This window comes from Sebastes umbrosus, chromosome 12 (assembly GCF_015220745.1).
Source record: "Sebastes umbrosus isolate fSebUmb1 chromosome 12, fSebUmb1.pri, whole genome shotgun sequence".
Classification (NCBI taxonomy): Eukaryota; Metazoa; Chordata; class Actinopteri; order Perciformes; family Sebastidae; genus Sebastes; species Sebastes umbrosus.
This window is the reverse complement of record NC_051280.1, coordinates 6,881,496-6,904,734: the sequence shown is the minus strand read 5'-3', so window position 1 is coordinate 6,904,734 and position 23,239 is coordinate 6,881,496. Positions and strand designations below refer to the sequence as shown.

The 23,239-nt window shown below is 42.2% G+C and overlaps 1 protein-coding gene across 1 annotated transcript in view; it reads right to left on the bottom strand.

The window, feature by feature from the left end:
- Nucleotides 1–23,239, bottom strand: part of lig1 (ligase I, DNA, ATP-dependent) — a 60,261-nt gene that overhangs the window by 18,462 nt on the left and 18,560 nt on the right. The window contains exons 10-23 of the mRNA XM_037787810.1: nt 22,883–22,941; nt 20,216–20,329; nt 19,905–20,071; nt 19,432–19,508; nt 19,079–19,170; nt 17,214–17,313; nt 16,915–17,000; nt 15,912–16,027; nt 12,685–12,780; nt 7,967–8,077; nt 4,989–5,060; nt 2,140–2,284; nt 1,558–1,640; nt 75–227 (exon numbers count right to left, since the gene is read on the bottom strand). Coding sequence (XP_037643738.1) covers nt 75–227; nt 1,558–1,640; nt 2,140–2,284; nt 4,989–5,060; nt 7,967–8,077; nt 12,685–12,780; nt 15,912–16,027; nt 16,915–17,000; nt 17,214–17,313; nt 19,079–19,170; nt 19,432–19,508; nt 19,905–20,071; nt 20,216–20,329; nt 22,883–22,941 — 1,471 coding nt within the window. The remainder of the gene's footprint in view (nt 1–74; nt 228–1,557; nt 1,641–2,139; nt 2,285–4,988; nt 5,061–7,966; nt 8,078–12,684; nt 12,781–15,911; nt 16,028–16,914; nt 17,001–17,213; nt 17,314–19,078; nt 19,171–19,431; nt 19,509–19,904; nt 20,072–20,215; nt 20,330–22,882; nt 22,942–23,239) is intronic.

Genomic DNA, 23,239 nt, shown 5'->3' with positions numbered 1-23,239 from the left:
TTCTGTATCGTATCCAACCGTGTGTTGGATGCATCGTTGCACACCAGTAAAACATGCACTGTACAGACACACACCTTGCAGACGGACTGGAACTCCTCATTCTCGTCGTCATAGCAGGCCAGCAGGAAGCCCCCGTAGGCGCCCGCTCTCTTGCCTTTCCCCAGGTAGGCGCCAATCACACACAGGTCAACTGTGTCACCCACCCCGTCCAGGTAGTCCTTCTTCAGCTGAGGGAGAGCACGGCAGCATGTGAGATATTACTGTATATTTCATAATTACAGATGCAAAAATATAGCACAGCACAATACAGTTCAAACAAATGTGATGATATTCATTATTGAAGCTGAAAAATGCATCTCAATATTAAGAGAATTGGATCCGTTATGACTCTAAAAAAGCACAAATCTTTTTTGCATTAATTAAATGCCAGTGGGCATAATTAACAGAGTTCTTACCTAAAGAACAAAATGTTGTCAAGCTAATGGTCTTCAAGAATCCCTCTCTGTCCTCCAGAAATATGAAATCAGTTTGTGTGAAAATGTTAAAACGGATGATTGTTACCGACTATGGTGTTTGGAAAATGTTACTTTGACAAGTTCAGATATTTTCTCTTTATACTTATGAAGAGTCATTATTTCACACTTTGGTTCAGCTGCATGTAGATCCAACTCTAACAAAACATGCTCAAGAAGATGCTTAAGTTTTTCATTTAAAAGATTCTGTTATTTGTATTTTGCACTACATCAACAAGAATAATGAAATGGAAAAAATTAGGGCTGTCAATCGGATCGAAATATTTAATTGCGATTAAGTGCTTGATTGTCCGTAGTTAATCATGATTAATCACAACTTAATTGCACATTTTTTTATCTGGTCAAAATGTACTTTAAAGGGAGATTAGTCAAGTATTTAATACTCTTATCAACATGGGAGTGGGCAAATATGCTGCTTTATGCAAATGAGTGTATATATTTATTACTGGAAATCAATTAACAACACAAAACAATGACAAGTATTGTCCAGAAACCCTCACAGGTACTGCATTTAGCATAAATATATATGCTCAAATCATAACATGGCAAACTGCAGCCCAACAGACAACAACAGCTGTCAGTGTGTCAGTGTGCTGACTTCACTATGACTTGCCCCAAACTGCATGTGATTATCATAAAGTGGGCATGTCTGTAAAGGGGAGACTCGTGGGAATTCTGAAACTCTTTGAAAATGGCAAAGACAGTTTTTCTTCGCCAAAATTTTGCTTAAGTTTGGAGCGTTATTTAGCCAGTCTAGTTTCACATGAGACCAGTTATCTCTAGCTTTAAAACTGAGACCGTCCAACCTCTGAAATATTGATTGCATTAATTTGTTTAAGAAATTAGTGGTGTTAAAACGAATTAGCGTTGTGTTATTATTGCGTTAACTTTGAAACGTGTGTGCTCACTTGAATGCATTTGTGTCATAAGAGAACATACGTTTTCCACACACGTGTTGGGGTCAGTGCGTGCCCAGGTTTATGATGTGTGTAAAGTGTATCTCAGTTACTACTGTGTCACACACCTTGAGCCAGTTGTGAGAGCGCTTGGCAATCTCATAGGTGGCATCTTTCTCCAGAGTCTTCACCATCAGACCCTCGCAGGAGTCTACAACACACACACACACATACACATACACACATTAATACACCAAAACACGATTCTAGTCGTGCAGAAAGGAAATGAACAGATTATCTTTCAGATACATGGAAGGTCTTTGTCTCCTTCTGAGACTCACACAAAAAGGTTCAGGACACAAAGAGGGACAGTAGACAAAGTCTGGGGACACAACACAAGAAAAACCTAATTACACAACTCACAGATTCCTCGGTCTCTGTTGCACGCACACGCACACACACTGAGGCAAACACACAATACAACATGCAGGTCAAACAAAGAGGCAGCAGGCAGGAAAACAAGCAGACAACTACCACACACACACAATTTACACATGAAGGCAGCAGGCGAGGGCACGAATGAAATGAAACTTGCACGCAACACACCCACAAACAAAAAGGTTCAAGACGCACGGGGACAGCAGGAGGGGAAAACAAATGAGAAAGTGTGTCTCCGTCTAACACACACAATGATGAAGACACCCACACACCTCGGACAGACTGCTCCAGGAACTCTGCGATGGAGTCAGTGTTGTCGGAGTCGATGGATCGGGCGAACACAAACTCTCCCTCCACCTCCGAGAAGCTTTCTTTCAGCAGAGCCCGACGCCGACACAACGGCTGTCGCACCAGGGACTACACACACACACACACACACAAACACAGACACAAAAACAGACACATCATTACAAACTGTATCATTACAACCATTTCCTCTTCATAGCTTGGAGCCTTGCAATGACAAGGATGAAATGCCATCCCAACGAGCTACCCACACACACACACACACACACACACACACAGTCTCAGAGTATACTCACAGACACACAGTCACGACAGCGTTGGACACATTCAAACACCCACAAACGCACACAAACACACAGTCTCAAACCAGCAGAAACAAACACAGTCTTCACACTTCACAATCTGTATGGTTTCCAACCACCTACGGTAGGTTTTAGGGTAATTTAACTATTAAATAAATCAATGAAATGGCTGCAAAATCCCCTACATATTAAAAAACTAACTAACTAGTCTATGGCCTAAATTGAAAAGCACCTACATCTGTCTATATCCAACTATAAAAAGGTGGAAAGACTAAAAGTTCATGACGTTGCAGGGACTGCTTCCTCTTATTCTTTGTCTTTCTTCATTTGTATCAAAGATTTTGGAAATGATGAAGTCATCATGAGTCCAAATTCCTCCATAGCACCCCACCACCCATTGAGGACATTTTCTGACTAGAATACATTTTTTTTGAGAATTTCAAACTGCATTAATGGATTTCTGGACCCAAGAGGAAACAGGCTACCTTATAAAGTTGATATGGCGAAACACATCCACCACACACGGAGTAACATTACCATTTATTTGGAGTTGTGTTTTTGTTTATACACTCTTCTTTTGGCTCTGTTTTGGTCTCTACCAACTCCTGAGGGAAATATTGCACGCTACTAAATGCTAGCTATCTCTGAGAAGCATCAACGCTGGAAAATAGGATCGTTTATCCACGATGATGCACGTCAAGATGCTGCCAATATGTGTGCATGAATAAAAAACAAAAGGTGTGTATTTTCTTAACGCGTCGTCCGTCTCTGGTGTGTGTTTAATGGTCGAGCTGTGCCAGTTTTACTCACACTGCCATAAAACCCCTTATATTTTCATTTTATACATATTTTGCTTTACGATGATGAAGATGATGATGATACAATACTAATATTATTAGTATTATACTATTTGTAGAATTAGACTCCAGTGGTTGCTGCGGGTACGGGTAAGCGTACAAGAAACTATCTCAGGTTCGGGCAGGTTTTAAGGTTGATGATGTCCTAACATATGACAGACATTCGAAACTTCATTTAAAATATATGTATATACTTATTATTGGAAATCAATTAACAACGCAAAATCAAAATGGAAAAAAAAAAAACACAATGACAAATATTGTCCAGAAACCCTCAAAGGTATTTAGCATTAAAATAATATGCTTAAATCATAACATGGCAAACTGCAGCCCAACAGGCAACAACAGCTGTTAGTGTGTCAGTGTGCTGACTTGACTATGACTTGCCCCAAACTGCATGTGATTATCATAAAGTGGGCATGTCTGTAAAGGGGAGACTCGTGGGTACCCATAGAACACATTTCATTCACATATCTTGAGGTCAGAGGTCAAGGGACCCCTTTGAAAATGGCCATGCCAGTTTTTTCCTTGCCAAAATTTAGCGCAAGTTTGGAGCGTTATTTGGCCTCCTTTGTGACGAGCTAGTATGACATGGTTGATACCAATGGATTCTTTAGGTTTTCTAGTCTCTAGATGTTAATAAAAAAATCGTAAGTTGCGTTAATGCGTTAAAGAAATTAGTGCCGTTAAAACAAATTTGCATTAACGCGTTAACTTTGACATTTCTAAAAAAAAGTATGTGAAATTATTACATTCAGTCTTAAAAAAAACAACATGTAATATGTGTTTAATTGTAGAATGTTGACTCCTCCTCTGGTCTTTAAACCTGCCAAATTCCCCAAAAATAGTAGCAAGGACATGACCTTGGCACTGTGTTGGCACGGAGCGTTCCCCCAGGCCAACAAGAGAGTTAGCAGTGGCAAGAACTGCCGAGCACGGGGAACTGGACACTCAACATTTATAGAAAAGAGAAAATCATTAAAAAATAAATAAATGAATGAATAAAAAAGGGCAACAGCCCAAAAAAAGACAGAGTACGTACAGAGACAAATTAATTCATAACATTTTACATAAATGCCACATTAGGTGGGAAGCAGCATTGAAATGGCACAACTTAAGAGTCACTGGTGCTCTTTTAATTCGGTAATTTTGTTTCCGTCCACTTGGGAATACTCCCCCGGCATTGGCTGATGGTAACATCCACTGATTTGCATTTTCTTCGGCTGACTTTTAGGAAATTAGCTTGAAAATTGTGTATTATTTGGTTGGAATCATACAGACTCTCGATCCCACGCCCATTCACAGTTACCACCCACAACACACACACACACACACCCACACCCACACACACACACACCCACACCCACACACACCCACACCCACACCCACACACACACACACATACACATACACAGACTGTCTCAGACATACTCCGCTGGAATTACAATGAGCGTTACAATCATTATCTAGTTACGGCCTCCAGTAGCACCGTCATTGGCATTCAGGTACATCGTTGGCGTCTCAGCGGGGCGACGAGCGTGCAGGCACGCTGACAAACAATAAACACGCGCACGCACACCTGTTTTAAATGACAACAGGAGCGTTTTGAGAGAGAGATCTCTGGGTAATATTTTCCTCATCAGCACCAGGTCTTACCTCGCCGTTGAGATAGAGGAGGTCAAAGGCGTACACACACACTTGGACTTTGATCTCGGAGGCATCCACGTCCTGCAGGGAGGGAACAACACACAAACACACTTATTTCATATTTTTTCTTTGACAAAAATATGCAAATAGACGCGTCTTATTCACAAATCGCTACATCCAACCTTGGGACTTTGTTACAAAGAGCTCTTTGATTTCCCTCCCTTTCTTCTTGAAAGTTAAGCACCCCGCCCACCCAGTCTCCCCATCTACCTCTTAACAGCATCGCACCTCCTCGTTGTGTTCAACCTTCTCTTCCGGCGTATCACTTCTCGCTCCTCGACTCCCTTCACTCACCTCTCCTGCTCCTCCATATCCTGCTCTCACCTCTCCTGCACCTCATCCTGTTTATTCCACGCTCGTTTACTCCAGTCAGTCTGTCTCCGCTCTGCCTTATTATACCGTTTCCCCCTGTGGCCCTGATGTAAAATTCCATAACTTTTCCATAACTACACCAAAGTGATTATTGAATTCAAAGATCGAGTTGCAGCGGCTAAATCAGTAAATCCATTACCATGTTCAGGTGTAGAGTCCTTCCTTCCCTTCCTCGCTACAAGATAGTTTCAAACTGGTGATTTACTGAATCAGGTTGAACCATTAAAACAACAAAGGCAGGGAGGAAGAGGACTGCTAGCAAGTAACTATGGATGGAAACAAAAATGATAAAAAAAAAAAATGTTTGCAAGTGTTTCATAAGACAGGAGAGGGACTCAACACGTTTCTTAGGCCTCAAGAATACACACAATACGTTTTGATCATAGATGTATATAATATGGACGTAATCTACGTGACATCATCCATTTCTGAAGAGCCGTTGTGAAGCTAAAAGAGGGTGGGTCCGGCCGTCGCCATATTGGCAGAGATGACACAGCCTAACTCCCAGCTAATCCAATAATGGGCTGAGGCAAGCCCGGATGACGCAGCAGAGGAGACTGCTAGCAGCTAGCGACCTGGTACTAGTAATATATCGATATTATATTGATATCGTGATATGAGACTAGATATTGTCTTAGATTTTGAATATCATAATATCGTGATACGGCATAAGTGTTGTATTTTCATGGTTTTCAACTTTTCTGGTACTGTGTATATATACACGGCTCAGCCAAAACATTAGGTCAGCACGGGCACCCTGACCGGTCTGCGGCTACGCAGCCCCATACGCAACAAACTGCTCCTCACTGTGTGTTCTGATACCTTTCTATCAGAACCAGCATGAACTTTTTCTTTTCATATATATATATATATATATATATTACAGCTTAAAGTTATGCATAATTAAGGGTGTGGCTGCTTTACCAGGTAGGGCTGGGCGATATGGAGAAAATCAAATATCATGATATATTTCACCAAATACCTCTATTGATATTGATATTGCAACGATATTGTAGAGTTGACTGGGTGCTTTCGTAAAATATTTACACCATGAGATTTTTGATAAATAATCATCAATAATGTGGATATAATGACTAAGTGGGTAAAGGCAAATAATAGAACAGTCTGGGAAGTTCAGAAAATTACATCACTGTGATGCAGCCTTGAAAACCAGGAAAATACAACACTATTTATTATATATCAATATATAATATATAATATATATATATATAATATTATATTATATATATATATATATATATATATATATATTACTTAGCCTAATGTATATACAGGATAGCTATTTTGTGGCTGGCAGATTTTGGGATCCACTAGCCTCAGTGGAAGTGGTAGACAAAAAAGTTAATTTCCAACACTGGTTGATTTTTAGGCAAAAGCAATCAACTACGCAAACAGGAGATCACTGCAGCACGACGAGCTGTAGCATAACTAGAGACGGGCTTCGATAGCATTTTATTGAATTAAAAGCCAACGTCGAATCAACTTATCGAATGTAAATCATTTCGAATCCCACAGTTTCATCCTGAATAACCAATCCTTACCTAATGTAAGGAACAGCTTTTGTGGATCGACCTGTTTGTACTTAATGATGAGCATATCTCCACTTAGTATACACTCACGTTATAATTAGGCTAAGTTCTCTTCGTTCTCATCAAGTACTTCTTCAAGAAAACACTTTCAGAATTTAATGATACCCCAAAACTTTGAGTAGTAAAGGGATGTGATCAAGAATATAAAATACATTTGCCAGTGTCTACAACAAAATCCTCAGCAGTCTTCAAACCTGAAAGATTCCCCACTTCTCATTTTCACTCCCTCATTACTTCCCCCCTCCGCCAATTAATGATGTTTAATTAGTCCATATCAGGTTTCATCTCCTCATCTGAGATTTTTAATTTCAGCAAGAGCGCTCTTGGTAGTAAAACAGTGGAGATGTTGTTACTAAAATGGCCGAAGGGCAGTACAATCAGTTTGTGCATCGAACCATCATTACAAATAATCATGATTTGGTAGCGGCGGTAACGGTATCGAGCAAAAGAAATCATCAGGATAATCATTTTCGTCATCGTCTTCCCCCGTATGGGCACTCTCATTTCACCTTTCCTAATTTTCAAGGATGTCATCACGCACACACAGAGAGACAAAGTAAAAGGGAGCTGTTTCGCTCTAATGTGATTGGTGTAGTGGAAAGAGGCCGTTATTCTGATCAAAACTGAAAAAACACCTCGCTGACATTTGCAATCTCACATCCCCCTCCTCTCTCCTCGATCCATTTGACTCTTCTCTCTCCCACTTATCAATCTCCCCCCTCTTTCTGTCTGCTCTCTTTCCGTCCATCTCCCTCCGTCTGCCGGATCATTTCACTCTATTATCTACCTCTCCTCTACCTTCTGGTCTTCATCTCTGTCTTGTTTTCTCTCTTCAACCTTTTCACTTCCCTTTTTCTTCCTCTCATCATCTCCTACCTTCTACCCTTTTAAACGCCCTGAGCATTTCACTCATCCTTTCTCCGATCTTATTATTATATTGCTCACCTTTCTCTTACGGGTGGTGAGGACCTGGAAGGGCTGGATCTGTTTCTTCTCACGATCCCAGGCCACCGCCTCCGCGTCCAGGACGCAAGACACCACAGAGTCGTTCTTCACCTTTTGAAAGAAATAATGAAGAGGCAGAAAAGGCGAATTATAAATGAGGGTTTTTCAAGATAAAAAAAACAGATGATGTTATTTGCCGATCTGCATATAAGCAGCATCTGCTGTAGCAATCAGAGGATTGTCAGGAGGTTACATTGAATTAAATACAACAAACTTGGAGATGTATACTCAGTACAAGACTCAACTTGGAGCTTTTAAAAAAGGGCATGAATACAGGCAATCAAATTGAAGGCATGTTCAGGCTGTTTCAGGACCTGCAGCTGCCCTCCATTTGTTGCCAAATGCTTTGGAAGTCAACGCATTAACTCATTTTTTCCTCCACACTACATTTATCGTTACTCGTGAGTAACTATGTCTGCTGCTGCCGTCTCTTCTACTCAACCAGTTAGCAAAGTGTTAAACACGCCCCCTCTTTTTGGTCGGATGCCCACGTTGTGCCAAAAGCCAAATGTTTCAACGGGGATGTTTTGCTGTTTGTTTCTCCGTTTATTTCTGCATTAATTAAAAGGCTTTGGCAAGCTGATAAATATTTTCCCTGTGCAGAAGAAACACTGATAGGGGTTTAAGCTATGGGCAGATTATATTGACCATCGCAGCTGATTTTCAAGATCAGACAGAGTGGCTGCTAATTATCTGAGCCACCAAAATCCTGCGTGCGAAGCTTAGGGATGTTAATCTCTTCGCATCGTGTGCGATTTTGGGGCCACCAGGACGCTTTAAATGTGACAATTTGGAACCAGATTGAGAGCCGATCAGCGAGTGAGATCTGAAAGGTGATCGGAGAAAGCCAATCAGAGCGAGAGACACATCGGCGGTAACAGGTTGTTTGGAAAACAGTCAAATATATCAAACAGAACCAGTTATACTCATGAGGTCATTAGGCTAAGTAATGCATTAATGTATTTGTATTAATATTAATGTGTTAATGTATTAATCTCAATTCAATAATTAGAAGCGTTAAGGCGCTATGATAGCTCTGGGAAAATGAGTTTTTCTCTCATTAATATGCAAAATAATGCAGCAAGGTGCTGTAAAATCTCATCAGACCATCTCCTCTATGCATGGAATGTGTGCTAGTGTGACGTTTCACTCCGGCATTGTTCATGTGTTGTGTTTGTGGGAATGTGTCCACACACACACACAGACGCAGCCATGACAACGTAATGTCAGGACTAAGGATGCAAATTTTTATTTAAGCAATTTCTTTAAATAATTGTCTGCCATATTTATGATAAGCAATCAATTTCCTTGATGAAAGCTTCATTTAAAAACAACTGACATGAGATATTTTTTATAGCGCAGTCATTGTAAATTAAATGTCATAAATTAAAAAGGTAATGTATTAAATAAACACAAGGAAATTGGTTCAAGCTCAAATGAAATAAAAATAAATGCCATCACTTACAAAATGCTGTGTCTTTCTCGTGACATGCAAATGAAGACACTAACACCCAAACTTTTCTCTCTGTTTAACAGGGTTATTTTTCCATCACAAAACCTCACCCTTTAGGCAGAAGTTAAGGTGAGGAAGACAGCTGAGAGACAGCAAAGGAAGGAGGGAGGCAAAACAAATACAAAGATTTTACAGGTTAAAGAGAATAGAGAGAGTGAGGAGAATGGAGAGAGAAAAGAAGTGAAAGAAAATGTTTTAAAAGGGAGGGGAATGTGTGGAAAAAAAGAGTGCGAAAGAGACGGGGATAAAGAGGAAGTGAAAGCAAAAACAAAAAAAAAAGGTGAGAGAAGACAGCAGTCAGGGGCGTCGACGGGAGGAAGAAGAAGAAGAACGAGAGCAAATATGTGAGGAGTGTAGAGCGAGAGAGAGAGGAGCAGTGAGAGGGGAAGGATATAAGGGTCAGAGAGACGGACCAAAAGGCTAAAATTGCAGACAGCCTGTATCAAAGTGCTGAAAAAAGATGAGGGGGAAGAGAGGGAGACAAGAATGAATAAGACAAGAGCGAGGAGGGAGGAGAAAGAGAGGTGAAAAGAGAGCAGCGAGTGGTGGGTATCATCAAGAAGTAATGAAGAAAGAAAAAGGAGAGAGAGAGAGATGATTAGACGGAGAGACATGAGAAAGAGACAGGTGGACGGAGAGAGCAATAAGGTGAGAGACAAAGAGCCATGTAGCTTTTAAAGTTCTGAAAAGAAGGGGGAAAGAAATAGAGAGATGAAAGTCAGTGTGAGAGAAATCGGAGAGGGCAGATGTTATGTGAGATGATGAGACACAGACTGTGATGGAGAGAAAGAACGACGGATGAGAATTAAAGGAGGGGCGGCTAGCGGTGAAAAATAAAGTTTTCTTTTGCTGGTGTGACCTCTCGATGGTGGGTGGAGGTTTTTCTAACCGAGCTGAGCCATGAGCAACCACAGCCATTCAATCAGTCATGCTGGCGCAGAGCTATTGGTTTTTCCACAGGACAGCAGGAAGCTTTTTACCTTGATGAGGTGTGCTGGTTCACACAAACTGCAGTATGAGCACCTCTAAAATCCCAATATTCGTCTTGTGATAGGGATGTGTGTTAGCAAGAATCTGGCGTTATGATGCGTATCGTGATAATGGGGTAACGATTCAATATATTACAATATATTGCCACACTGTAAACAAGGTGACTTATTGCGATTTTTTAAGTTTAATTTTAGGAAAACTGTCATAGTATAAAGAACACACCAGAAATATACCAATTTAGAATAGGCAAAAACAACAAATGTATATCATAAATGTATAATCATGTATAAATGTGATTATCATAAAGTGGGCATGTCTTGTGGGTACCCATAGAACCCTTTTTCATTCACACATCTTGAGGTCAGAGGTCAAGGGACCCCTATGAAAATCGCCATGCCAGTTTTTCCTCGCCAACATTTAGAATCATTTTGTGTTATTTAGCCTCCTCCTACTCAACATAGTTTCATATGATGCCGGTAACTCCACTCAAGCTTTGAGCCCTCTACATCCTCTGAAAGATCAAATAGCGGTCAGGCTCGACGATGGACCGGCAGATGTTTAAGAGGTTAATAAAAAAAAATCAATACAGCGTTTTAGAGAATCAATACAGATTTGCACAACATAATATCGCAATACTCAGGTATATCGATATTTTCTTACTCCTCTATCTGGTGGCGTCGCTACCTAAGCCAACTTGATGACAAATATATTGCATTTCCTACATAATAAAAGCCTCCTGCTGCTTTTCCGATGGTTCCTTTTCAGTATTTTTGGGGCATTTTTAAGCCTTTTTTTAGAAGGATGACAGTGAAGAGATGACAGGAAATTAGAAGAGAAAGAGAGAAAGATGGGGAACGACAAGCAAAAAAAGTTCCCGGCCGGACTCGAACCGGGGACGTTGCTGTTCATGGTCAGTGTCTTAAACCCCCCCCGGCAACCAGAGTGCCCCACTAGTGGAAAGCTTTTAACGTAAAGTAAGAAGTGTTCAGTTTGCTTTGATAGTGCTGTAGAAGCAATCAATAAACAAAAAAATGAGGATGATATCTATGAAAAGGAACATAACATTTTAACTCCAAACACAGATTCAGTTAGAAACTGCAAAAGAACTGAGAGCTGACAGACTTTTAGAAACTCCCTCTAGTCGCCAACACAGCCAGACACACACACACACACACATGTTGATCGGTTTTACACTGCTTAGTTTGAGGGAGGAGATCATTACAGGTTGGCCCCCCTGCAGCTCTGCTACTAAGCAGGACCACAACAAGCATTGTGGTCAATGCGGTTATCCCCTGCTGTGAGGCCACAGAGGCGAAATGAAAGCAGGCTCTACTCAACCCACGAAAACGGCCCCATGTCAACCAGCTGCACGTTAGTCACTTTGCTTCCACCTGCGGTTGCTTCAACCTGCAGTTGCAGTCTATTCCCAAACTATTTTAGAGTCTCATCTGTGACAACTCATTACAACTTTGACACAAACAACAACAACGGTGATTGGGATAAGAGAGAGAGGAGAGGAGAGAGTGGAGAGAGAGGCTTTAGTAAGTTATTGCAGTTCCTGACTAAAGCAGAAAAACACACTCAGCAGGCGCCAAGGTAGTGAGCGCGCTCAGATAACCCCAGGCCAACTGCCAAAGCTTCAGGTGCTGGTGATCTCTTCCTCTATCCCCACGCCAGCAGAAGCTCGCTAATTTGGCGAGCCTACCCACAGCTGCAATTAAACGACCAGTGTTTTCGTATCTATTAGTGAGATGAAGTTTCACAAGCTGGTTTCAAATTTGCATTCTCAGAGGACACCACTCTAAATTCAAAAAAAGGGGATTTAACGGCCAGTGGTAGCGCTTGACTGAAGGAGGACAAGAGGATGAGGAAGGCTAAGGACAAGCAGAGGAACAAATAAACTTTGATTGGTTTCAAACTAAGACAGAACGAGTCAGAGAGGAGGAGTGGGCACATGGAAACCAGACAGATGAGAGATGGGTTGAGAAACATATTAGGGAAAATGAAAGACAGCGTGAGCGAGATAAATGTGTGCAGTTGTTATCTGCACCGCGTGCAAAAAAAAAAGCCCTCATTTGACAATCAAAGCTCAGAGCGACTCTCCTCGCTCCTATGGGGGCTGAGCTGCAGCGCTGTGTGTGTTCAAGTGCTTTACCTTGGGAATGCGAGAGATGATATCGGGGTATTTGGTGGTGTTGTCTTCCTGGTTGCGACTGAATACTCGAACCTCGCCACTCTCCAGAATGTGAATCTGTGTGGGGGAAATAAAAACAAATACAATACAATAAGATAATAGATACAATATCTAAAAAAAAAAAAAGGTTTTTAAACTGGTCATCGTTCATATTATAAGTGAAAGCTTAGATTAGATGATAAAGTCTGATAGATGGATGTGAGAATAATGCATGTAGTGAAGGAAGAACAACTGCCAACTACCATGGGACACATGAAATGAAATTCACTGCCAAGATCAGACTACTACTCAACAGATTTGTCCTTTGAGATGGTCACTGAATCAGATTAGGTGATCATAAGGTCATAAAGTCTTGATGTGACTTGGCTGAGAGACATGGCAGACTACAAGTTGGACCCAGACCAATCAAAGCTGGCCTTCTTTCACAACTTGCATGAGGCACATTACACGAGGCAATCGGTAAGCACTTCACTTCCCTACCTGGCTGCAACAACAAAGATTGTTTCTGGATGTAATAGGGATGGGCATTTCAAGCAAAAGTACAATTCGATAATCACTCGGAATGTTTTTTTACTAAACCTAACAAAGCAGTTTTGTTACGTTTTTGTTTTGTTTTAAAAGGGACTGTTTGTAATAATCAGAAATTGCTTGTTAACAGCAACACCTGTGGCCGTCACGGAAGTCAGCGTCCTGTTGCTCGCGCTTGCGCTCGCTCTACATAGACATGAACGAGCATCGCTCAAAACAGTGAGGTGACACACGTCAGCTAAAAGCACAATATCACTCTATATTTCAGCTGCTTGGCAGTAATGTTAGCTGACCAGACGAAGGTCTCTCCATGAATCAATGCTGATCCTAGTGTTGGCTCTTCCTGCCTCAGCCTCCCGACCGCGGCCGGAGGGAACAGGGGAGACACTGGAGTTTTGGTCGGAGACAATAACGTTACTTGTTGCGGAGCCCCGTCACTTCACAAGACACGGGAAACGTCTGTTTGGTCTGGAGGAGCTGCAGCAGTTATTTCTGCACAAACTTCCACTGTACATTCACTAGATATTCTCAGAACTACTAACTCTTCTGCAGTGTGTAGTGTGCGCGCATGCACGTGAGAGGTGGAGCGAAAGAGCGAGAACGAGCGCGGTGTGTGAGTGAAGGCAGGCAAGCAGGCAGAGGAGCAGAGTACAGCAGAGACTCCGGCCCTGGAGACCAAAGCTACAGTCTCCCCCGCGTCCTCCGACCGCGGCCAACACTGTTTTGCAAGACGGGCTTCACTAGTGGAGTCTGAGTCTGAACAGCGTAGCCACACGCGAGCGTGCATGGGACACCGACCCGCAATGATTTATACGTGTAAGAAGTTACATACAGTCCCTTTAATGTTGCAATCATTTTAAGACAAACTATGATGGGGTTTTTTTTGTTTTTGTTTTTTTGTAGTTTTGTTGCCTAAACCTAATGAAGTAGTGTTGTTACGTTTTTTGTTTTGTTTCCATTTACAATGTTAAAAATGTTAAAAACTGCGACCATAATCCAGGAGAAAGTACGTTTCCTTCCAAACGTAATTGTACGATACTCTGCTGCTCGGCCAGCTGATCTCTAAACTGGAAATCATGACCCATCCCTAGAAATCATGACCCATCCCTAGTATGTAAATGACGCAAATCCGGTTTTCTGAATGAATTTTCCTTTCCAGTAGTTGAAAAGAGGATGAGTTGGTGGGCGATCAGCATAATGGGCTGCAACTAACAATTAATCCGTTAATTATCATTAAGATTAATGATAATTCAGATTAATCGATTCATTGTTTGATCAATGAAATGTAAAAATAGTGGGACTCGCAATAAGGTGACAAAAGTATAAATTCTGCATTAATATCACTAATGATATGACGCTAATTGTCGTCATTTTGTCTTGTCCCGTTATCCTCTGCTTTTCCTTTCCTTATATGTTATTATCTCTCTTTAATCATTCCTTAATGTGGACTGCAACCAACTGCCATGTGATTTACAGCGGTCTTACTGTATCATGTTCCTACTTTATTGACATTAACTTCACAAGATATGTTGCATCTTAGGGTGTGTTTTCTATCACTTGGCCAGGAACAAAAATAACTTCCTTTTTTTTCTATCGATCAATGAACATCATCTCAGATAAATAAAATCATTAACACAGAAAGAAATACACACACAGTCACTTACTTGACTGATTAGACGGGACACACACACACTTCCATGAATGCATACGCAGTCATTTTGATTCATCAAATGCCACACACGCAGATATACACATTTCATTTTGGCTCTTCACAAAATGTGAACACAAAGACACACTCATACACACACACAGGCACACAGACACGCACACACACAGGGGGAGTGTTAGATTGAGTGGTGTATCAAGAGTCCCTCTGCTGGCTGTTCAAGGTAACGTCCACTGCAGTGAGACCAGAGAGAGAGAGAGAGAGAGAGAGAGAGAGAGAGAGAGAGAGAGAGAGAGAGAGAGAGAGAGAGAGAGAGAGAAAGGGTGAAGAAGAGGAGAACGTCATGGAGTTTGCTCGCTCTGTCTCCATCCTCTCTCTCTGTTTCTGTTTCTCTCTCTCTGCTCATCTCTCTTCTTCTCAATTCAGTTCAGTGTCAATTCAGTTCAGTTCAAAGGCACTTTATTGGCATGACTGTCCAAAATTAACAATACAGCTGGAGGGGTTTACATTACAATCTCTCTCTCGCTGTGTCTCTTTACGTCGCTCTTTCGAAATTTCCTCAGCCTGGCTGCTGTCTCCCGTTCGGTCTGTCTTTGTGTTCCCTCTCCTTCACTGTCTCTTGCCTGTTTCCTCACCTCTCTCCCCCATCTCCCACCCTCCCCTCCGTCTCCTTCTCATTGGTCCACAATGGCAGAAGCAGCTTTCTCTGCCTACAGGCCCAGGGCAAAAGCAGCACTACTGTTTATCTTAAAAGAATAGGCACACACACATACACGCACACACAGTACCAAAACACCATGCATGTGAGCGCACACAGTCAAGTGAACACACAGCGGGAGCCACAGAACAGCAATACCTCATACTCAAAGAACACAGCCGAAAGGTATATGCATACAAAATTCAGCAGGCATATGTTTGGTTGCCAAACGCAAGGAAAAACAAACAGTTGCACTTTGTCACTTCACCAGCTACGTGCACACAAACACACACACACCTGTGCGCGCTCTCCGTCGTATTTGTACTCGCAGGTGAACGCCGCTTCGTCAAACCTCTTCATCACCTCGCCGACACCCTTGGTGGGGTGAGCCAACATGGGTCTCAGCGGAACGCCTGGGAGAAGGAAGGTGTCGTGAGAATACATATTTAAATATATATAGTCATGCATTTTTCATGAATTCTAAATAGTTCAGAAACTAATTGTGAGTTAGCGCTGGAAAAGTTTTCTTCATTTGCCACTTTGTGTAGAGGAGGAGGAGGAGGAGGTGGAGGAGCAGGGCTCTCGCTAGCAGGCCTCCAGGTTATGAAAGCGAGGCAGATCTCGGATCCGTTTTGCAAAAAAAAGAAGCTGTGAAATGTGCTTCATTCCCACATGACACATCAGCATCACACCCACAACTGTTTCTGTGACAAAACCCACAGTTGAAATTAGTTTGTTTGCATTCTCATTTGGCCCTAATATGAAAGTTCTCTGACTCACATTCCCCTTGGGCTGCGCTGCTAAGTTAAGCTTCGAAAGCAAGCAGAGGAGTGATATAATGAAATACACCAAACAAATTCCCTTAATTGGAGCTCACAGAGCCAGATATGACAGGATAGCAACTATTTTGTCTAATCTGGCTGGTTGCTAGCTATAAAAATTCACCAGCTCCTTTAACTATCTCACATTTTAGAAACAGAACAGCCCTACGAATAACGATTGTTTACCTGCCAGAAAAGCTGCCAGGTTTGTCGAACTGACCGACAACGGCCAATTTAGTAACGTTCAGATGGAGGCTGGTATTAATTTTCTACCTTGGTGCCAAAGTTCCTTATCACAAGTGGCTTCACAGCTGTGTAATTGGGAGCTAATCCTTAGTTTAGTGGTATCTTTTGTATCTTTCTGTGATAAATGACTCAACTAAAATAACTGACTGCCCTCCACTGACCTGATCAATAAAACACACACCGGTCACTGTTTTGGATCTTATTGCCGTTCCGCGTCCTGATTGGTTGCTTACCTGGAGTGAGCTTGCAGTGATTGGGCAGCTCGTCAATGCCTTCTTTAAGCAGAACGGGGATAAGGACGTCGTAATTGGGCATCTCGCTGGACGGGAGAGCGTGGGGAGGGGAGTGGGAGATGAAGCAGGGTGTTTTGAGAAGAAAAATAAACAAGAAAAAAAAAAAAAAATCAATATCATCCAAAGTGAAAAATGAGCAGAATGAGTGAGGGAGAATGAGGGAAGGGGCTTAAGGCGGATGAGGCATTGTAGTGGCGTCGAGAAAGTGAAAAGAAGGGGTTTGTTTAGGTTTCGGTTACCAGTAAGTCTGTTTGAGAATGAGGCTCTTCTCTTCGATCCAAGCCCGCCTGCTCTCGGCGCTCATCCCCTTTCCTGCGTCAAGCACAGCGGGGGGGAAACCTGTAAGGAAGGAGGGGGAAAAAAAATGCATTTCAAACAGATCTGTGTAAGTGTTTGAACATTTGTTTGACCAAACATTTGCTGGATGAAAGTTCAGATGCACCTCAAAGGCCAGGAAATAAACAAGACTTACAGCCACGCAATTACTTGTATACAGCCAGTGTTTTCTGTACAAGACTACTGGGTGATATCTCAACCTAAAGATGTAATTTCAGTCCCTCTGTGGTTAAATGGTGAAGATAATTCCGAGCAGCGAAGGCCAAATGAATCATTTTGTTTCCCCAATTCAACATTAATAATTATGATGTATTAAAAATATGACTGAATACTAATTTCTCAACATTTATTATTCATCATAAAAGATCTACTTCAGCTCTACAAATAATTTGCTCTTAGTTGACCCGCATGATTAAATAATGGTTAAATAAATAAATAAAAATGTTAAGAAAAACATTTCCAGACCAGACCACAGATCAATGCAAATTTCCCCACCGAGCCTCTGGTCTAATTGACTCTTATTAAAGCATACCGCCAGTCGTGAGTAAGCCACGAATACTAATAAGTCAGGAGTGAATTAATTTAATTTGGTGTAGGTGGTGTTGGTGAGAGCAGGTTGGATCAGTGCTGAAAGCAGGTGGTGTGAGACAGGCAGTCAAAACACCATCCAGGAGGTGATGAATGCAGCATATTGGTGAGAAGATGCGCTCATTTCATACCTCCCAATTACATACCTCAAGATTGCCGTTTTTTGTTTTTTCTTAATTCAACATGTTTTGGGAGGGACACATGTGGTCATATATTGGTTTGGTTGGCACATTAACTGTTTCAGATTTCATCTATTACTGCACTAATAAATGAATATTCATTAATACAAATATGTTTTAACAGTGAGTTAACAAGAGTTCTAAAAATAAAGTTATAATTACTTTCCCTAGCACCTCACCTTCCTTCCTCTCTTGTGGTGTGATCTCCCAGTTGAGTTCTTATTTAAATTGTGTGAGGGATAATTACGTCATACCACAAGTACAGAAGTACTGGCTGAGTTGTTATATTTTTAATTTTTAAATGAACTATTTATTCTATTCTATTTTTAGCGTACTTTTTAGCTTATTTATTAGTGCTCTTAATTATTAGTTAATTACTTTATAGTTCTCACCTATTGTTTTGCACTGAATTTCTGAGTGGTGGATGTAAGAAACACAATTTCGTTTTTATGTGGAGCATAAAAATGACAAAGGAATCTTGAATCTTGAATCTTGTGGTGGAGGGATCGTAACACACACGCCAAAAAATCCCCCATCACTTACTTGGGAGTTGCTTCAAGGCCCAGACACATCAAGCCGACATCAAAGGACTAGCGGTGATGAAGGCCGACAGTTGTCACCTCAAATCACCTTTGTCTTGGCCGACAAGTTGCATTTAAACACACTGCAAAGACTACAGCCGATTTGCTTTAAGCTGAACAGCCAATCAGAGTGATTTCTTTCACCAACGGGTGCTGCCGCCAATTCAACATGCTGAATCGGTCAAAAAAAAGCCCCCAATGGCGCACCATAAACTGGGCGGACAGGGGCTCAAGGATGGCCCCAAACTGTCCGATGGCCGACCGTCGGCTTGGTGTGTCAGGCCCTTTAGAAAGGGATCTCTCAATGGCCAGCATGAACAGAGGCAAAAACTGGTTCAATGTAAACATGGGCACAATGGGACTATTGTTTTGAGACAGACTTCAAAAATTGTGGACGTATCCTTTAAAATGTAAGATTACCTTGTCCAGGGGGGGTCAGGCACACAGCCTGGCTTAGTGCCGATAGGACACTCTGCTCAGCCAGGCCTATCCTCAGCTTCCCAGCCAGGGACCTGTCAATCAAAACCACAAGACCAACAGCTGTCAGCGCTGACGCCCGTTTGTACCTGCTGACCATGACAAACGCTACATGCTTCAACATACACACAAGGAGTTGAGAGGGCTGCGATATCTGTACGTCTATTTGCACGCAGGTGTGTGTGTGTGTGTGTGTGTGTGTGTGTGTGCGTGCCTGTGGTCACGCACGCAGCCAAGCATGTGTGTGTGTGTGTGTGTGTGTGTGTGTGTGTGTGTGAGAGAGAGTGTTATTTTACCTGACTATGTAGCGGGCCTCGGAAAAGCGGCATGCCACAAAGAGGCCTTTGATGATGTCGATTTTCTTATTCATGGCCTGAGGCAGACGGGAGGAAATTGAGATTCACAGAGGAAGAGCGAGAAGAGACAGAATGCAAAAAGACTGAGGTCACTAGCGAGTACAAACTCCATGTTCAATCCAGAGTGTAAAAAGGGAAGAAAAAAAAGAAGAGCCAGCAGCAACGGGGGATGAAAAAGGAACTAATTGCTTGAGAGATTCCAGCCAGGTGACAACTTATTCAAAGGCTGAATGATTACCCTCTTCCCTCGCAAGTAGACAAATAAACAAATAATGCCTAGTTCGATACACAATCACATTAACATTTCCTTTCTTTTCCCCTCCCTGACCCCCAATGCTGAGAGCCAAATAGAGTGGAAACAATATTTGCCCAGGACTGCTTTCCCCTAATGAAAATGTTATTCCCTGGCTCACCGAGTTCCCACTCATGCTGGCGATTTCCTTCAATTTCCTGAACACGCCCCCTGCTGTCAGACTGGCCGGCTGGAACATCGTGCGCTGGTTGCTACGGGAACTCTCCGCCACAAGGCCCAAATCGCCTTTCTCCTGCGCCTCTGCCTTGATTTTATCCAATTGTCGCCCTGGAAACAAGAGCGAGACGGTAAATAGCAGCCGCCTCGCCGGCTGATGAGCAGAGACGGGTGGCATTAGCAGTTAGGCTGAGAATGCACAAGCAAGTGGTACAAATGAGTGGTTATGTTTGTATGTTTGTTTGTGCCTATTACCAGTTGCTTGAGCAACAGCTTTCATCAGCACCGTCTCTCCAACACCAAGCTCCATCCCCAGGTAGGCAGGGCCCAGCTGGTTCAAACACAGGTACACACAGCACAACAGGTCGTCTGGAAAAAAAACAACACACACATTTTACTACACAGACCTAGGGGTGCAACGGATCTCAAAACAATGAGATCCCTCAATGGGATCAGCAGAAAAAAAAAGGGAGTAAATATAACTTTTAGAGATACCCCGTTCACGTTTTATTTGCTGCAGATACAGATTGCCGATCGTCGATGACCCAAATCGGCCGATACAGATTGTTTTTGTTTTTAAATTTAAAGGTTATCCTTTTACTTTGTTATAGTCATGTATAGTGGTCATTTGCATAAAATAAATACACACAGTTAATATGATTAGGAAATAAAAGATTGAATTTTAATTGATAAAAAAATAATCTTGCTATTAGTTCTAATGATGTATTAAAAGCTATTTAGAGCTAGTGTTAGGAAGTTAAACAGGTCATAATTCCGTCTCTATTTTCTATGTTATAGTGCTGTGAAAACATCTCCTTCAAACTGGATTTATTCAAGTTTCTTGCCAAAAATCACATTTTACAAAATGACATTTGAACATAACACTACACACCATCACATTACATAACATTACATTTTACCTTCGCCCATTCATTTTTACTGAATAAACCTGAACGCACCATAATGTAACTCAATGGAACCTCTGTACAATAGGTGCTCCGGTGCTGCCAACGTTAAATAGCTCTCCTCCTGCTGATTTCAACATGGATTTGTTCTTCACAATGTAGCATGGTGATGGTGATGAGAAAGCATTAATGACGATCTCCCGGTCGCATATTTTTTACTGAATATCGTCCGATAGTAAAACTTGATTTCGCACTATGATGGTTAAACTGTGTAATTAATCCGTGGTTCACATACGTGCCGAACCGTGGGGGGAGGCGGGGGGAATGGAAGATCCCTACTGATCACATATCAATTACGGTCCGTTACACCACTACGCAGAACACATGAGCATTATGGTTGAGTTGAATCCTCAGATGAAACGAGTATCCGGTACAGATAATGTACTTTTTACGAGTTAATGAATCATACGAGGAGGATGTGTCAACAGCCCTACCATGGATGTAAAGAACTGGATACCGCGTATCTATGAAAGTTGCTCAGTGGTGCATGAAGCAAAAAAAAAGATGGATATCCGAGTGATGAGTAAGATGAGTGAGTCATCAGAGTATAAAATTACCACATCCATTGTGCCCATGCAGCAGGTGCAGTAGCGTTTCCTTTAACCCTGGCTCCCAGACCGCGGTCCAGCCTCGGTGTCAGGCTCATTCACATGAACGGAGGAAGGAAAATAACTCTGGATTCGGCTATTGGTGTATTTTACAACTTTTAGGACATAATGATTTTAAAAAGGTCTAATCAAGTGTTCATACTGGGAAGTTGATTTACCTCAAAATAAATTATCCTCTGAGTTACAGACAGATCTTTCCCAATGTAAGTCTAGGAGAAAATGTATTTTTTGGCATCACGTGTCAGACAGGGAAGTTGTAATGCCACCGTTTGGCCACAATGTGCTTCAAAGCCCGGCGCTGTTCTTGGGGGCTTGATCCGTACACATGAGGAAAATCCTCATTGGGTACTGGCTGTGTCCACATCGTTCCGTGATAGGCCAGCCACACACACAGCTCCTCCCCTACACTGCAGCTCTGCTGCGTCACACCACACACACAGACAGAATCTCGCCTCCGTCACAGGCAGCCACTCTGTCCACAGGGATCAGCCTCAGCTGAGGCTGTTCTGTAAATAGTTTTCTAATAAATACAGCAACTACTGATCAACAAATATCAATTTCAGTCTTAAAACAACTTCCTGGTTAAACCCCACCTACATCCGGTTTAAACTGCCCATTCCGAGTACTGATGCAGATACAGTGGGTGTTGAAAGTGACCAATCGAAGGAGAGGAGGCATCAGCCACTGTCTATTCCATCCCCGCCTCCAAAGTTTCAAACGTCAACTCGATGAGCGAGCGTTGAGCACAGGGAAGATAGCACTCGCTCTGGTCACAGACCCCGCGCTCGCGGGACCGTATTTGTGCACGTATAGCAGAAATGCTCCCTCGCGAGGATGCTTTTCCACTCGCGGATACAGTTCTGTGCGCTCGTATCACTTGCACACACCTGGTTATTATGTGCACAGGTTTTTGAGACTAATTAAAACGCCATAGCCTACAAAGAGCAGCACAGACACACAAATAAATACGCCGACGACACACACACCAAACTCTGAGACAGCACGAATGACACACACACACAAATCCAAGGACATATGCGACCAAACACAAGGACTCACACACACACACACACACATACATACACACACACACACACACTCAGACAAAAGCATGGTCACATACAATTGCAGACGACAAACACACACACACACGCACACGCACACACACACACAAGATTCCCACAGGTACATGCTCCTACACACACACACACACATCAATGAACTGACTCATCCTCCTACTTTTATGTGCAACCTGGCTTCATCATCATCTCTTTGATAGAGTGGCTGGCAGCCAGCTGCCTGTGTAGCTACATCAGCATGCATTATGGGAGAGATAAAATACCATTTACCTGGAGAGAGCAGCAGCACGGAGCGGAGCAGGTTCGACAGCGTCTCGATGTTTCTCAGCCTGGGAAATGACAACAGGATTGCTTTGAGACAAGGAGGACGAGTTAAACGAATTTTAAAGCCATCCTGTAAATACTGGGAGGCGGGAAATGAGATTTGTCTGGAGGTTTTAATCGGAAATGGAAGCTGGGAAGGCAGATGAACAGTTCATTTATGAAATGCTATACATCAATTGGAGTGGGTGGGGAAAAATACAAGTCATCACCGGAACGCCGGTCATTCAATATCCTCAAAAGATAGAAAAGGAAGTCTGTAAAGGTGTTTTTAATTTGTTGGCGAGAGGCTTCAGTTACGAATTA